Source organism: Vulpes lagopus, chromosome 19, assembly GCF_018345385.1.
Source record: "Vulpes lagopus strain Blue_001 chromosome 19, ASM1834538v1, whole genome shotgun sequence".
In the NCBI taxonomy this organism is placed as follows: Eukaryota; Metazoa; Chordata; class Mammalia; order Carnivora; family Canidae; genus Vulpes; species Vulpes lagopus.
This window is the reverse complement of record NC_054842.1, coordinates 38,497,104-38,515,494: the sequence shown is the minus strand read 5'-3', so window position 1 is coordinate 38,515,494 and position 18,391 is coordinate 38,497,104. Positions and strand designations below refer to the sequence as shown.

Here is an 18,391-nt window from a genome sequence, read left to right as displayed (position 1 = left end):
GGTCATGTTGAAAGGCCTTGTAGGTCCTATTAGGAAATTTGGTTTCTTTTCTAAGGAGGATTTTAAAGCAGGGAAATGGTATAAGTCACATTGGCTGCTGAGGGATAAGTGGATACTAAGGAGACAAGAACAGAACAGAAGCAGGAAAATCAGAAGGCTATTACAGGGGGCAGTGGCCTGGTCATCAAGATGGAAAAAAATGGGTAAATGATGGTGGTAGAACCAAGAAGATTTATTGATAGATTCAAGGAAGGAAGAGGAGAAATGAAGGATAGCTCTTGTTTTTTTTTGCATGAAAAGCTAGTGAATATTTATGCCCTTTACATTACTGTAGTTCAGTATAGGTTTGGGAAGGAATTTTGTTTTGGATATATGAAGTTCAATAAGTTTATTAGTTACTACCTAAGTGATATCATTAGTATATAAGTAGGATCATCAGCATGTAAATGGTCACAAGCCTGAATGATACAACCCAAAGAGGGAGAGAGTGAAGATCCATAACGAATAAACATTTATTTCCCATTTCAGACCCCTTCTTCCCTTCCACACATATCATGGATACATACTGCCTGGAAAGTTTAGGATTTTTTCCTAAATTATTTTATCGAATTACCAAATTTAATTGTTTTGTGATTTAACTCTTCTAGTTGGCTCATTTAAATGGGAAATGAAGTTTTTATTATATATGAATAACAATTCATTATTTAAGTAGGATAGATTTTTAAATAACTTCTACCCTGGGGTATACTGTTTTATACTACAAGTTACTTTTGTAAATAAAAAGAAGTTATTATTGAGAAAATATAAAAAGACAGTGGTTATGGGTTCTAGTTAACTGCCTGGAAAGATAGTATTCTTTGAGTACAATTCTTTTGAATACTTCAAATGAAATTATTAATAAAAGTTAACATGCATTTCAAACTATACCAATTAGTTTTATTTATTTATTTCTCAGTTTGGCTCTGTTTGGTGAAGAGTGCTTCCTACTGATTTTTTAATTTATTTATGGACTAATAGAGATCATAGCACTTATACACCCTATGGCCATATTTTAGTGTTATTTGGAAAGAGGGTCTTTGATGTTTCAAAAAGTTTGATTCTAAGAAAATGTGTAGACTCTATTTAAGATTTAGACAGTGAGCTTTCAATTTAAGATGATAGACTGAACACCATGTTTACACCCCAACCTCTAAAATCCTATTGAAATTTTCACATAAAAAATAATAAAAGGAAATACATTTCTAAAAGTGCTGTAAAAGGTGGTAGAGATAAGATTTTCCAATTAAAAGATGAAAGCCAATGTTATTATAATGAAGGACAAGTGATAGTAGAGAAATCCACATCCCAAAATATGCGCATAGAAGTCAAAATTAGAAATGGAAGCCATTCTTCCCTGTGCTGACTGATACAGAGAAGCTCTAGGCTTGGAGTGACAAGTTTAGAAAGCAAGAATGAATTAGGGAAGTAATGAGGGCAATGAAATGAAGACTATCCAAGAAACACCTGGGCCAGTTGAAGCTTCCCAACCCTTCAAATCCCCTTATACCTCCCATTTCATTTCCACACACACACAGATATTATACCAAAGACATTTGTTCCCCAGGGCTGAAACTTAGAGAACTGATCTCAAGGAAACAGAACTCTGCCTTGATAATATTTGTGATTGGCTTCTTTCATTTAGCATATTTTCAAGGTTCACCCATGTTGTGGCATATATTAATTATTAGTACATTATTCACTTTTACTCCATGGTATGGATGTACCACATTTTGTGTATTTGTTCATTGGATATTTGAGTTGATGCTACTATGAACATTGGTGAACAAGTTTTCATTTCTCTTGTGTGTGTGTGTGTGTGTGTGTGTGTGTGTATGTGTATGAATAGAATTGCAAGGTCATACGATAATTCTTTAGCCTTTTGAATAACTGATAGGCTGTCTTCCAGAGTAGCTGTACCATTTTACATTCCCACCAGTGACAGGTTCCAATTTCTCCACATCCTTTCCGATGCTTATTATTCGTCTTTTATATTATAGCCATCCTTGTGGATGTGAATTGCTTATATTTCATTATGGTTTTGATTTTCATTTCCCTAAATGGCTAATGATGTTGACATCTTTTCATGTGCTTATAGGATCTTAGTATATCTTCTTTGAAGAAGTCTTTCCATATCCTTTGGTCTTTAGTTATTGAGTTTTAAGAGTTCTTTATATATTATAGAGGTAAGATCCTAATACTTTCTACAGTGACTGTACCTTTAAATTGTCACCAACAATGTTACAAAGGTTCCATTTTCTCCACATTCTCAAAACACTTTTTGTTTTTGATAACAGCCTTCCTAATCTCATTGTGATTTCGATCTGCATTTTCCTAATGATTACTGATGTTGAACATCTTTTTATGTGCTTATTGGCCATTTGTTTATCTTCTTTGGAGAAATGTCTATTCCAGTCCCTTGCCCATTTTTTAATTGGGCTGTTTTGTTGTTAAGTCCTTTTACCTTTTAATGTTTCTTTTACTGGAGGCATTGTTCCTTAACTTTCAGAGAAACTTCTATAGAATTGGTTGTAAGAGCAATCTCCTATCTATGAACCGTAGGTATTAGCTATTCTAATTTCTTTTAAATCTTAATGTGAGTATTGGTTGGGTTTGTTTTGGCATGGTGCTCTACCAGCCTTCCAAAGAACAAGCTTAATTTCTTGATTCAGCCAGTGCTAAGAAGTATCCTTCAGTTTTGTATTGCTTATGAAAATTCTGGTAACTCATGAAGAGAAAAATCACCTGATGTATCATTTAATCCTCACAGCAGTCTTGTGAGATGCGTACTTGTAGTTCTCCTTTTTAGATGGAGGAATACTGTGGGTCAGAGTTAAATGAAATAAACTGTTGAAAATATGTAGCTAATAGTTAACCAAGGTTGATATTAACCAGTTTTCTTCAAGTTTATTATCATTTCATGTACTGAATAATCTTATAAAATTCTTATATATGGTCTTGTATTTGTTTCAAGAGTATGTTCATCAGCTTTTTATTATTATTATTAATTTATTCATGAGAAACACAGAGAGCAAGAGAGAGTCAGAAGCACAGGCAGAGGGAGAAGCAGGCTCCGTGCAGGGAGCCTGACATGGGACTCGATCCCGGGTCTCCAGGATCGGGCCCTGGGCTGAAGGCAGCGCTAAACCGCTGAGTCCCCCCAGGCTGCCCTTCATCAACTTTTTTTTTTTTTTTTTAATTTTTTATTTATTTATGATAGTCAGAGGGAGAGAGAGAGAGAGAGAGAGGCAGAGACATAGGCAGAGGGAGAAGCAGGCTCCATGCACCGGGAGCCTGACGTGGGATTCGATCCCCGGTCTCCAGGATCACGCCCTGGGTCAAAGGCAGGCGCCAAACCGCTGCGCCACCCAGGGATCCCTCATCAACTTTTAATAGCTGTTAAAAGTCTAACTGTTCCTATTTAAGGACTGTGTGTAGTTTCTTCCTTTAAATATTATCCATGTCTGGGTCACATAGGTGGCTCAGATCATTAAGTATATGCCTTCGGCTTAGATCATGATCTCCTGGTCCTGGGATCGAGCCCTGCATTGGGCTCCCTGCTCAGCATGGAGTCTCTTTCTCCCTCTGCCTCTCCCCTCTACTAGTGTTCTCTGTCTCTCTCAAATGGATAAGTAAAATCTTAAAAAAAAAAAAAAAATTATGTGTGCCTGACTGTACAGGGAAAATTTAGTTAGGCAATCACCCTAAACTACCCTATGATTATCTTATTGCTCCCTTTTTTTAAAAAGTCCTAGAAAAAAAAAAGTCCTAGGATTACATGAAAAACAATCCTGCTTCATCTCTGGCTCTTAAAAAAGTTTATAAGTATGAAGTTGAGAATTTTATTTACTTTAAACCATTATCCAATTCTTAGCATAAATATAAAATCCCATACACAACATATTTCTTTCAAAATAGCTCATGCACTCCCATTTTTAGTAATTCTTATTTATTTTTGTCACCTAACTTGTACTAATTATATAAATTTATGTGTGGCTAGCCATTTGTATTTAAATATCCTAAACTCTGGGCAGCCTGGGTGGCTCAGTGGTTTAGCAGCGCCTTCAGCTCAGGGCGTGATCCTGGAATCCTGGGATCGAGTTCCACATCAGGCTCCCTGCATGGAGCCTGCTTCTCCCTCTGCCTATGTCTCTGCCTCTCTGTCTCTCTCTGTTTCTCATGAATAAATAAATAAAATCTTTAAAAAATAAATACATACATACATACATACATACCCCAAACTGAAGGGCAGATCAGTGTAGAGTGGACTTTGTGTGGAAATATATGTAGCAAACAAATTGGTGGATTCTTTTAAAAAATGAAATTCATTGAGGCACCTGGGTGGCTCTGTCTGTTAAGCATCTGACTCTTGGTTTTGGCTCAGTGTCATGATCTCAAGGTTGTGGGATTGAGCCCTGCATGGGGCTCCATGCTCAGTACAGAGTCTGCTTTGGATTCTTTCTCCTTCTCCTTCCCATTCATGCTCTCTTTCTAAAATAAAGAAATAAAATATTAAAAAAATAAAATAAAATTACTTATGGGGTATCTGGGTGGCTCAGTTAAGCATCCAACTCTTGATTTTGGCTCAGGTCATGATCTTGGGGTCCTGAGATTGAGCCCTATGTGGAGCTCTGTGCTCAGCAGGGAGTCTTCTTGAGATTCTCCTCTCCCTTTGCCCCTCCCTCTGCTCACAGATGAGGGAGCTCACATGCTCACACTCATGCTATCTCTCTCAAATAAGTCTTTTTTAAAAAATGAAAGTACTTAGAACAATGACTAGTACATACTCAGCATTCAGTAAGTATTTACTACTTGCCACTACCACTGGTTTTAAACTGCACAGGACATGATCCAGTTCATGTAGAAAGACCACCATGGGAAGCATCTGGGTGACTCAGTCAGTTAAGCGGCTGCCTTTGGCTCGGGTCATGATCCCGGGATACTGGGATGGAGCCCCGCATCAAGCTCCCTGTGCTCAGCAGGGAATCTGCTTTTCCCTCTCCCTCTACAACCCCTCCGCCCCTGTTGATGATAGCTCACACACACACACACACACACACACACTCTCTCTCTCTCTCTCTCTCATTCTCATTCTCATTCTCTCATTCTATTTCTCTCAAATAAATAAAACCTGTAAAAAAGAAAGATCACCATAACTGTCCTCTGGAGGAAGGATTGGAATGCCTCTAGACAGCACAAGGAGAATACTTGCAAGGCTCTAGTTCTGTTGTGAGAGAGATTATGAAGACCTGAACTAGATGAACTGGGAACACAGAGAAGTTGAATTCAAAAGCTATTTAGGACTAGATTAGATTAGATTTGATAGAATTAGATTGATTTGATAAGAAGGGCATTAGAAGAACATAGGTTGATTCTGGTTTCTGGCTTGGGTGATTGGGTAGATGGTTCTTTTATTCATCTAGATGAAAACTGCCATAGGATCCAGTGTCATGTATTGTATATGTTGAGTTCTCCTTTGTGTTTATATGGTATTGTAATATATAAAGACCCCTTCCTGAGAAAGCTGGGCAGAGTATAGGAAACTGAGGCTAAGGACTAAATCAATGTAAATAATCAAGGCTCAAACTATTCTTTTTCTCTTCTTTTTTTTTTTAACTCTTTATAGAGAATTTAAAATACAGAAGTAGATGACTCGTATCATGAACCTCTTACGTGCATATCTCTGAATTTCAACAATAATTCATGGCATTTCTCGTTTTGTATGTACCTCTTTCTATATTATTGTAAAGCAAATCGTTTTCATCATAAATCTCTCTTATATCTAAAAAGACTCCTTTTTAGACATATCTGCAATATCATTATACCTAGGAAAATTAATAATAATTCCTATATGTATTATATATGTAGTAAGTATTCAAATTTCTAGTTGTTTCAAATGACGTTTTGTTTGCTTTTTTTTTGTAAGATTCAGATACAGAAAATTATGAAAAAGCAAATATATGACTAATAAATACTTCAGGGCAAATAGTCTTTTTTTTTTATTTTTTTAAATTTATTTATGACAGTCACACGGAGAGAGAGAGAGAGAGAGAGAGAGAGAGAGAGAGAGAGAGAGAGGCAGAGACACAGGCAGAGGAAGAAGCAGGCTCCATGCACCGGGAGCCCGATGTGGGATTCGATCCTGGGTCTCCAGGATCGCGCCCTGGGCCAAAGGCAGGCGCCAAACCGCTGCGCCACCCAGGGATCCCCAGGGCAAATAGTCTTATAACAATCACCAGATCAATAAGTAGAACCCAGAGGCCGCTTCATGTGTCCCATCCAAATCACTATACCCTCTCTCTCTCCTAAATATGTTACCCTGATTTTTAGAGTAATCACTTCCTTGAATGTTTAAATAGTTTTGTTACCTAAATGGTGCCTCCTTTCCCACATTTTAGTATTCTGTTAAAAAAAGTTGATATCTGTTTTATATATAGATCTCCATTCTGTCCCATTATTTTCCTCAGACTTTAGTTGTTGAAACCAGTCTGTTTGACTTGTGCAGTTTCCATAGTCTAGATTTTATTGATTTTTGTACTCATGTGCATCTAAACACATTCCTCTGTTTTCTGTATTTCCTGTAGTTTGGCATGTTTTATCAGACTGATGTTTAATCCTTGGCAAGACTAGATAGTGGGATGTTCTAACATTGTCTCTCTTTTTATGATTTGCACATTGCTGATGCAGTCATGCTTAATGGTTGTAACTATTAATTTATTGTGGGTTGCAATTAGTATTATTCTAACTATTAGCACTATATATATATATATATATATATATATATATATATATATAGTCACAATAGTGTGTGTGTATATATATATATATACTATTTTTTTACCTGGAGGTACAGTTCCTATAAGAAAGCAGAATAAATGCTGGATCTCCTCCCTTTATTGGCCAGTTTTCAAGATGATGAATTTGTTCCTGGTCTTCTTCCATAGATGACCAATTCTTCCCTTTTAAAAGTATCATTATGAATTCATGAATTTGAACATACTCGATGGGTTTCATACTTTGCACCTATTATCACAATTGAAGCTTAAATTGTTTCATCTTTGGCTACTGGGAGCCTCTTCTAATTGATCTTAAGTCCTTTTGACATGACTCTGGTAGTCTTTGATGCTTGTTACCTGATATTATAAGATGTTCCAAGTTCATCTTATCCATTTCCTGCCCTGTACCTGGAATCAGCCATTTCTCTAAGAAGCCCTGATTTCCCTTAGGGAGGATTTTATATCAGGCTCCTCCTGGGGGCTGCGGATGTTCATTGCTACTAGATTGGTCAATTTTTTCCAGTCCTTTTAAATGGACAGAGTTAAGACACATACCCACAGATACAATACTTAATGGGTTCATATTGATACTTCCAGTTCAAATCTTGCTAAACCTCTTTTCTGTTACATCTCATTTCCCTTTCTTCCATTGTGAGAATCCTGATTTTTAAGGACATGAGGATGAAAAAGTAATAGAATTAGTGTATATGATTGGTTTTATCCCATATTCTTATTGGTTTTATCCCATATTATATTGCTTAATGTCCCAGTGTCCCAAATAATACTAATATTACCATTAATGTGGTTACTAAAAACATTTAAAAATTTTTTGCATATACTCTCTGTGTTCTCTCTGTTCTTTTCTTTTTTTAATATTTATTTTATAGAGAAAGAACACGTGTGGGGAGTGGGGGTAGGGGCAGAGGGAGAGGGAGAGAGGAATCTGACACGGGCTGAGCAAGGAGTCCCACATGGGAGTCTTATCTCAGACCCTGAGATCATGACCTGAGCTAAAACCGGGAGTTGGATGCTTAACTGACTGTACCACCCAGGTGCCCCCTCCTTATTTTTTTAATAGTCATGCTTTATCCACAGTGTTGGAGCATATACCCACTTTAGTATACTATCCTCTTTCCCTCCTAGACTTCATTTAGCCTTAGATCTATAGATGACTGTAGATAGGATTACCAGGTATTATGTGAGTATCTAGTCATTTTGATTGTCTGAAACTTGTGCTCTAATGGTTTCTTCGGGAAGAGTAATCCCTGAGTTTGTGCATTTTGTATTTGAGTTTAAGTCAGTTTCACTGGATACAAAAATCCTTGGTTCATACTTTCTCTCAATTTCCTAAATATATTTATTTTTTTCTGGCATAATTCGTTCCTGTTGAAAAATCTGATACTCTTTTCTTCTAGATGCACAAAGAATTCTTTTTCTTTGAAATTCAGAATTTTATTAGAATGTCTTGGTATTTGTCAATTGTAGGTTATTATCTTTTATTTCTGAACATTTTCTTGAATTTAGCATTTAGTATCAATTCTGTTTTCTTGCTTTGATTTTCTTCTTCAGATACTCTTACTGGCTGTGGATACTTTGCCTACATCTAGTACTTGTTTTCTCTTGAATATCAGTTGTGAGAGTCATACAGACTAGATTGTTGCAGCATTATTGTGGCCCTTGCACTCAGCTGGCATTGAAGAGGTGTAAAAACTCCTTGTTTCAACTGATCTTCTCAAATTGGCCTGTTGTAAATTCTTGCTGGCTATTTTGGGATTATCCTATTCTGAATTCATTAGATGCAGCCCCATTGAATATTTCTTTATTGTGTAGGTTTTTTGGCTCTTGGTGGTTTGAATTCTGAGGACACCTTGTCATCTAATTTTATTGTAAATGTTGTCAAGGAATTTTGGTTTTGCTATCTAGTTGCTCTGTTTTTTTGTTTTTTTGTTTTTTTAGTTGCTCTGTTTTTATGTGGGGATTTGAAGGGTTTGAAAACTATGCTAATACTATTTTCTTTTTTTCTTCTTTAATGATTTTATTCATGAGAGACAGAGAGAGAGAGAGAGAGAGAGAGAGAGAGAGAGGCAGAGACATAGGCAGAAGGAGTAGCAGGCTCCAGGCATGGAGCCCGATGTGGGATTAGATCCCAGGACTCCAAGATCATACCCTGAGCTGAAGGCAGGTGCTCAACCACTGAGCCACCCAGGCTTCCCACATTAAGGCTATTTTCCCAGACTCCCCCATACTTGGTGTGTGTGTATGTGTGTGTTTATAGTCTATTTGAATCAGGATTTAAATAAATTTATATGTATTACAAAATCTGTAGAGTCTCGTTCTGTACCTGTTCTCTCCCTTCACTCTCCTTTCTCCCTCCCACCACTGTCCTCTTATAATTTTTTAGTTGAAGGAACCACATTATGTATCCTAAAGAGAAAGCCTAAAGAGTTTGTTTATTAAATCCTTGTAGTATAGTTTAACATATGCTGTCCTTGGTATTTCCCCTAAAGTGGTATAGTTGGATCTGGTATTTTTTTTTTCCAAGATTTTATTTATTTATTCATGAAAGACTCAGAGAGGAGGAGACACAGGCAGAGGGAGAAGCAGGCTCCCTGCAGGGAGGTCCAATGCAGGACTCAGTCCCAGGACCCCAGGATCCTGACCTGAGCCAAAGGCAGATGCTCAACCACTGAGCCACCCAGATGCCCGGATCTGGAGTCTTGATCAGATTCCAGTTTCATAATAAGATTATATATTGAAAACAACCACTGGCTAGAATAGCTCAAGGAGAACAAACAATACAGAAACAGAGCTTCATGGTAGGCGTGGAGCCTACATAAAAAAAGAAAGGAAAGGAGGAAAGAGATAATGAGAGAAAGGAAGAAAGGTAGACTTTAGCAAATAGGCAAATACATAGCAACAAAGAGTAGAATAGTAGGGGGTGGAGGAATGAGGCAAGTCAGTAGGTACAGGGTTTCTTTTCAGGGAAAAGAATGGTGGTGGTAGTGGTAGTTGCTGCTAAATTGTATACTTTTAAAAATGGAGCTTACAATATGTGAATTATATTTCAATACAGCTGTTATCTTAAAGCAGGAAGTTATATTTAAAAACAAAGGAGGGGGGCAGCCCTGGTGGTGCAGCGGTTTAGCGCCGCCTGCGGCCCCGGGGTGTGATCCTGAAGACCCGGGATTGAGTCCCGCATCGGGTTCCCTGTATGGGGCCTGCTTTTCTCTCTGCCTCTCTCTCTCTCTCTCTCTCTCTCTCTCTCTCTCTCTGTGTGTCTCTATGAATAAATAAATAAATCTTAAAGACAAAAAAAAAAGATTCCAGAGCAACTTATTTTAAAAAAATAAATAAAAATTAAAAAATAAAAGCAAAGAGGGATACCTAATCCTCTAAGACTGATAGGAAGAAGGTTGGCATGGGTACACATGCTGATGAGCTTGTAAGTGACTTGTCCTATAAGCCCACTTACAAAGTGAGACTTACATATCCAGCTGTGTATTGAATATATCAATTGGGATACTCTACTGACACATCAAACTCAATATCCTTGCTGACCAATAGAAATGTAGTGCAAGGGGATCCCTGGGTGGCGCAATGGTTTAGCGCCTGCCTTTGGCCCAGGGCGCGATCCTGGAGACCCGGGATCGAGTCCCACGTCGGGCTCCCGGTGCATGGAGCCTGCTTCTCCCTCTGCCTGTGTCTCTGCCTCTCTCTCTCTCTCTCTCTCTGTGACTATCATAAATAATAATAAAAAAAATTGAAATGTAGTGCAAGACACATGGAATTTTTAGTTTTCTAAAGCCAATTTAAAAAATAAAAACGTGTGAAATTAATTTTATTTTAAGATTTTATTTTTAAGTAATCTCACACTCAACATGGGGCTCAAACTCACAGCTGCAAGATCAAGAGTTGCATGCTTTACCGACTGAGCCAGCCAGGTGCCCCTGAAATTAATTTTTGTATCTCCTATTTAATCTAGTGTATCTAAAATCTTATATTTCAATATGTAATTAATGTAAAAATTACTCATGAGATATTTTACATTCATTTCACATGCAAATCTTTGAAATTCAGTGAAATTCATCTTAATACAGACTTTCCAGATTTCAAGTGCTCAGTAGCTGCATGTGAATTTTACCTAGGTATTGGTCCATACAGATGAGAAGGTTTAAAATGAAACTCATGAATTTGTTCCTGTCTCCTTGTTCTCAATAAATGACCCTTCTTTCTTTTTTTTTTTTTTAAATGACCCTTCTTTCTAATGTCATTCTTTTATTTCCCTCTTTCTTAACGTTCACATCAGTCACTCAGTAAAGATGAGAATAAATTTTTATCCTTAAAATTTATGCAAATCTGTCTCTTCTTATCCAACCCTACTTATCCAGTTGCCCCAATTTCAGGACTTGATATTTCTTGCCTACGCTTGCCTCTCACCTGGTCTTCTTGTCTCTACTTTTGCCTCTCATAAAGGCATCTTCTGCTTTGCAGCCAGAATCTCTGCCTAACTGAAAATTTCACCATGTTATTCCCTCACTTACTACTTTTAGTGACTTCCCAGTATTTTAGTGGTAGTAGTAGTAGCAGTAGTCTGTAACCACAGATGATTCTTTGGGAATGTGGGAAAAAGAGAAAGTAGTTATCTGTCCTTATTTCATTCTTTTAAAAAATACATTTAGTCTATGTCTTAATGTATATATAACACAGTAGAATGCGTAAATAATTTATAAATGAATATAATTATACTAATGGAATATGATAAAGTACAGATTCCTTTGGATGGCATTTAAGGGCCTGGCCTCTTATCTACTTTTCTGCTTCATCTTTTGCCTTTCACTTTATATTCTGGTAATACTGCACTGTTTGTTTGTAAGGCTCTGAACATTTATCATCTGTTTCACTCTCCCATGTATTTACTCTTGCTGCTTCTGCCTGGTTGCTCTTCCTAACTTCCTTCGCTTGACAGTTCTCATTTGTTTTGGTAGTGGTGGTGGTGAAAACATTTAACATGAGATTTACCCCCCACAAATTTTTAAGTATACATTATTGTTAACTATAGGCACTATGTTGTACAATGGATCTCTAGAACTTGCTCATCTTGCATAACTGAAACTTTATTGAACCTATTGAACAATTCCCCATTTTCCTTTTCCCTCTGGCCCTTGGCAAGAACCATTCTACTCTTCTATGTGTTTGACTGTTTTGGACACTTTATGTAAGTGGCATCATGCATTATTTGTTCTTTTGTGATTGGCTTAGTATAATGTCCTCTAACGTCATGCATGTTGTTGCTTATGGCAGGATTTCATTCTCTTTTAAGGCCAAATGATATTCCGTTGTATGTATTAGATCTTTCATCTACCTATGGACTATTAGATTGGTTCCTTATCTTGTTTTTTGCGAATAATGCTACAATGAACACGAGAGTGCAGATACGTTTCTGAGATCCTGATTTCAGTTCTTTTGGATATATACCCAGAAAGGGGATCATTGGATCATAGGGAAATTCTATTTTAAATATTTTGAGGAACCTCCATACTTTTTGTCATAGCAGCTATACCATTTTCCATTCCTACCAAGAATGTACAAGGATTGTAATTTCTTCACATTCTCAGCAGTACTTATCTTTTGTGTTTTGTTTTGTTTTAACTAGCCATCCTAACAGGTATCAGGTAACACCTCATGGTGATTTTGGTTTGCATTTTTTCTAATGATTAGTGATGTTGAGCAACTTTCATTTGCCTGTTGTCCATTTGTGTTCTTCTTTGGAGAAATTTGTTAATGACTTTTGCCTGTTTTTTTAATTGGGTTATTTGGGGGTTCTTTGTTAATGAGTTGTTGGAGTTTCTTGGATATTTTGGATATTAACCCCCTATCAGATAAAGGGTTTGTAAATATTTTCTCCCATTCCATAGGGTTGCCTTTTCATTTTGTTGATTGTTTTCACTTGGCTCTTACTCCAGCAAGTCTTTCTCCTCTAGGTTAGATAAGATGTCCCTCTTCCCAATTCCCATGAACATTGTAAATAACTCAGATTTGGCACTTACCTTACTATATTGGTATTATCTGTCCTTATAGGTCTGATTTGTCTTTCTCCCCTTCCCCAAGACTCATTTTGATGGCAAGGATTTTGCCTCTGTTGTCGTTTTTGTACTCTAGTCCCTATTATAGTTCTTAGCATATAGTTGACACTCAGAAATTAGTAGAACTAAATTGAACCCCTGAAAAGTTAATAAGTCATCAAAGTTTATGACTAGGCATTAACCAAAGTTAAAAAAATTGAAGACTTAGATCTCTTAATAGCTACCAATGACCTCTGTTTGAAATTTGAGTAGATAAATGAAACTGAGGATAGTAGTACTTTTAATTTTAAGTGAAAAAGAACTGTAGTACACATAGAATACAAAAAGGTAAGTATATAACCACCAGCGCAGTATTTTTGTCTGTTCTTTTCATGTGTGTAGAACAGTATCTGGTGCATAATAGTAAACAACTGGTCAGTAAATGTTTATTGAATAAATGAATGATGCGTATAGAATAGCACTCTAATCTCATACTTATTAGGCTTTAAGGCAAAAATTAAGTTCAGAACATTTCCTCATCTCTAATTCAATTTAAAATTGACCACCTAAAGCAAAAATCAAATTAGTATATTCTCACATTACTTTATAGTTTTGTAAAGGAAGTCTGGTGTATAAATATGCATTTTTTTCTCTTTTAGTAAACGAAGCAAAAAAGGAGATAAAAATGGAAAAGGCTTGAGACATTTTTCCATGAAAGTATGTGAGAAAGTTCAGCGGAAAGGTACAACATCATACAATGAAGTGGCCGATGAGCTGGTATCAGAGTTCACCAATTCAAATAACCATTTGGCAGCTGATTCGGTAGGTAGATCATGCACTTGACATTGACTATGATGAGTGATAGAACAGTGTATCTCTAGGTTGACTGTGTCATTTTTTAAGGACTCAGACAAGCTAGGGAATCCCCAACGTGAGGGTTTCATATTGTCTTTTGGGGAATTCTTCTGTTGAGTTTTGTTTTAGAAAGGGTTCTTTTATTATATATTTAAACATAAAGATTAGCATGTATTTTTTAAATATAATTTGGGGGGTTACAAAAGGAACATACTTTTTTAAAAAGACTTTATTTGTTTATTTGAGAGCACAGCAGGAGGAGCAGCAGCAGGCAGAGAATATTCATAGAACATTATAGACATATTTATGGAACATGTAAGTCCTCTTTTTAACCACAGACCTTAATCTTTCTCCACAAAGGCATATTCACTATTACCAGATTCTTGAGTATCATCCCCAAAGTTCCTTAGGCATACACATAATAAAACTTATTCCCTTTTTTATTTAATTTTATTTTTTTAAAGATTTTATTTGTTTATTTTGGAGAGCTACAGGACAGTTCTGTCATTCCCAAAAGGTTCTTTCTGCCTTTTGTAATGTTATCCCTCCTTCTCCCTCTATCCCTAGGCAATTGCTGATCTGCTTTTTATCATTATAGATCAATTTGCATTTTATTTAAATGTGATCATGTTATATATACTCCACAATTCTTAAAATAGTTCTTGACCTTACTGGAAATATGTATAGTATTCCAATCTTAATTATGACAAGGGTTTTATTTTGAAATGATAGCATCCATAACTTGATTTTTTTAATGAATGTTTCTTTTTTCTTTTTTTTTTTTTATTTTTTATTTACTTATTTTTAAGATTTTACTTATTCATGAGAGACACAGAGATGCAGAGACACAGGCAGAGGGAGAAGCAGGCTGCCTGCAGGAAGCCCAATGTGGGACTCGATCCCAGGATCCTGGGACCACACGCCAAGCCACCCAGGCATCCTGAATGTTTCTTTTTTCTTAACTAAAAATAATCAGAAATGGATATTTAATTTATTCAAATTTTGTGTAGTTTTGAAAATTTCGTTATTTTACACTGACAGTCCTAAATGAGATTGATGTAATCTTTTTGTTTTTACCATCTTTGCAGTTGTTTTTTTTTTTTTTTTTTTCCATCTTTGCAGTTTTGATTTGCAGTGTTATGCTGGGCTTTTTAAAATTTAGAGGCTTTTTTTCCTTCTTCCACTACTCTATTATAGGTTTAATAGCATTAGATGTGTATTTTGCTTCCCTGACATTTTATAGAATAGAAATCACCTATGATACCATCTAGGCATGGTGATTTGGTGGGGGGTAATGCTTAGATAGCATTCTCCATTTTTACTTTGGCAATTAGCCTGTTTAGAATATTTGTCTCCCTTAGTATTTTATGGTTTCTCAGAAAATCCTCCATTTCATACATGTTCTTAAAATTATTTGCAATTATTTTTCCCAAAGAACCATCTCCTAGATTTGTATGGACTCTCCTGTTTTGTAGTTAATTTCTTTTTTTTCTATGTTCATTTAATAGTCTCTTCTCTTTCCCAAAGTTACTTTTGTTATTTTTCTATCCTGTAGATTATGATATATACTTTATTTACTTTGATTATTTTTGTTTAGTAATGAAAATGTTTATAGCTGTGACTTTTCCTCATGTGTACTGCTTTAGCCATTTCCCATTGATTCTGATATATTACTCTTTAAATATTCTGCAACTTTGGTTTCAGTTTCCTCTCTGACCTAAGAATGGCATTAGAATTTTTATATTTCCAGGTAATAGGGATTTTTTTTTGTAAATTGAACTATTTACGTATTTTTTAAAATTGCTTTGAGATTTTTCTTGTGAGCCATTATTTGGTAATACATTTTTTCTCTTTTCTCTGGCACCTGTAGAGAAGGTATGTTGCATTCTGATTCTGAGTGAAAGTGGAAATTTTCAAAATGTTCTACAAGACCTATATGATCTGGCCCACCATTACCTCTCTCATCTCATCTCCTACTAGGAACTCTCCCAGTTACTATACTCTAGCCACCTTATGATAAAAGTTTTATCTTGAAATTATAGCAACCATAACTTGATCTTTTAAATGAATATTTCTTTCATTTTTCTTAATTAAAAAATTCAGAAATGGATATTGAATTCAATCAAATTCTGTATGTTTCCTGAAAATTTAGGAGTTTTACACTGACAGCCATGAATGAGATTGGTGGGTTTTTGTTTGCTTTTTGTTTCAGGGTGAATATGCCAGGTACGTTCCTTATCAGACTGTTAGACTTGCTATTTCCTCTGTCTGAATCTCTGCTAAGAAGCCATATGGTTTCTCTCTCCTCTCCAATTTTTATTCAGATGTCACTGTACCGAGGCATTTCTTCTTAGCACATTTTATCATCTAATATAAATTTTAACTTCCCAACCCCATCCTCATCCCTGAATACAAGCAAGGGTTGGGGGTTTTCTGTCTATTCCCTGCTGTGTTCTTTTTTTTTATAAATATATAAATTGGAAGGTTTGTAGTCTTTAGTTCTTTAACTGGTTATCTTTATAACTTTAAGTAACTTCAGTATTTTGTTTTTTGTTGTTACCTATAAACCAATATCTGTTGATTATGAAGGGAAGAAGTTAATATGCTTATATCTACTTTCATGTCCCATCTTTTGTCTACCACAGATACAGATTGAATATCTTAGTGGTAGTTGTTAAAAGAGTAATATTATTACAGTTTGTTTTTATGACTTTAAATAAATATATTGTGTTACTATTTACTTCATCTGTTTGAATAGTTCATCTGCTTTGAATCCCATACCCCTTAAAATAGCAAGGAGAACACGAGCAAGCCTATTTTGTTGTCTCCTGGTATTTTTTTATTATATTATCATTATTTCCACAGTGCCAGGATTTCTAATATTTACATTCGGTTCTATAACTTAAATCTCCGACTTATTTAAGTTTAGTTCTGTATTCCGTGTTCTCCACCATCCTTTATTATCATGGCATTTTATTGATTGGATTTTTCCTTAGGAGCTACTTGTCCATAATAAAATAAGGGACTTTTTCCACAATCTAAGTTTAACACAGTCTCCTTCATTGAAAAACTCTTGCTACAGGGATGCCTGAGTGGCTCAGTGGTTGAGCATCGGCCTTTGGCTCAGGGCGTGATCCCAGTCCCAGGATTGAGTCCCGCATTGGGCTCCCTGTGAGGAGCCTGCTTCTCTCTCTGCCTATGTCTCTCTCTCTCTCTCTGTCTCTCTCTCTCTGTCTCTTGTGAATAAATAAATAAAATCTTTTTTTAAAAAATCTTGCTACCAAAGAAAGAAAAAAAAATCAGCTGAAGTAAACAGTGTGCTTATTGATCTTTGTGATGACATTTTGGTGCAAGTTCCCTATTTTCATTGTAGACTAGTAACAGTTTACAGATCAACACAGACTTGGCCCACATACTTGAAAAGCACTGTTTACCTAGAGCTTAAAACATGCATCCTTGACTTTTCAAAGTCTCATATCCCTCAGACAATGGAGAGGTTTAGCTCGCTTTAACTAACAACTCCATTACTTACCCCTTTCTGATATAATACTATTGTCATGTATGTTAGTTCTATATATATATTCTTGATTCCACAAGACATTATTGTTTTATAAACTGAGTGTTAATTGAGATATACCCGTATATTTACCTTTTCAGTTGGTCTTCATTCCATCCTACATCTCCAAACTCCCATCTTGGATCCCATCCATCTTCCTTCTCCCAAAAGAAGGCCCTTAAGTATTTTTAAATTTAGATCTGTTGGTAACATAATCTTTATTTTTTAGATTGTATTATGTTTTAGATTGTTTGAAAGTATCTCATCTTTGCTCTTGAAGGATATTTTCACTGGGTATAGAATTCTTTAAGCACTCTAAAGATATTATAATAATAATATTAAATAGGATATCTTAATATCCTGTGACTGCATCTTAACCTTTGAAATTTATCGCTCATTAAAAATACTTTTTAGCAGGCTTATGATCAGAAGAATATTAGGAGAAGAGTTTATGATGCTTTAAATGTGCTAATGGCAATGAACATAATTTCAAAGGAAAAAAAAGAAATCAAGTGGATTGGCCTGCCTACCAATTCTGCTCAGGAATGTCAAAATCTTGAGGTAAGTGAGGAAACTCTGTTTTTAGATAGTAGTTTGCTTTATTTTACATAAGATGCATTTTAATTTAGAAATACATATATTAAAATATTTCTAATTATTCTCGTATACTATGCCTTTTTTTTTTAACAGACTCATCTGTGTAGAATTTTAGAACTGGAAGGAGATTTAGCAAGGTATATAGTTTGATAAAACTGAGGGACACAGAAATTAATTGACTTGATTTTTACAGTTTCTTAGATAAGATTTTTATTTTATTCTAGCTTAATTCTGAGCACTCTACTAAGAAGTTTTGGACAATTCATGAATAGAAATATCTTATTTGATGAAATGCTTGCTATAGGGATCCAAAACAAAACAAAACAAAAGAATCAAACTGGCTGTTTACCTTTTGTGTTTAAACTTTTATCTTTGACTCTCACATTAGTGGCAACAGAATGGTATTTCATCTGTATCTTTATCAGAAAGGATAGAATGTTCAGCTTCTATGATTTTTAGGATGATATGTGCAAAAACAGTTTTTATGGGTGCCTCAGTGGCTCGGTTGG

General features: G+C 35.7%; 1 protein-coding gene across 6 annotated transcripts in view; it reads left to right on the top strand.

Moving 5' to 3' along the window:
- The window catches only part of TFDP2 (transcription factor Dp-2), a 162,344-nt gene that overhangs the window by 122,879 nt on the left and 21,074 nt on the right, over positions 1-18,391 (top strand). For 5 of the 6 annotated variants that reach the window (XM_041733854.1, XM_041733856.1, XM_041733852.1 and 2 more), the window contains 2 exons: positions 13,534-13,696; positions 17,700-17,846. In XM_041733854.1, coding sequence (XP_041589788.1) covers positions 13,534-13,696; positions 17,700-17,846 — 310 coding nt within the window. The remainder of the gene's footprint in view (positions 1-13,533; positions 13,697-17,699; positions 17,847-18,391) is intronic. The other variant, XM_041733855.1, reaches the window with a different exon arrangement.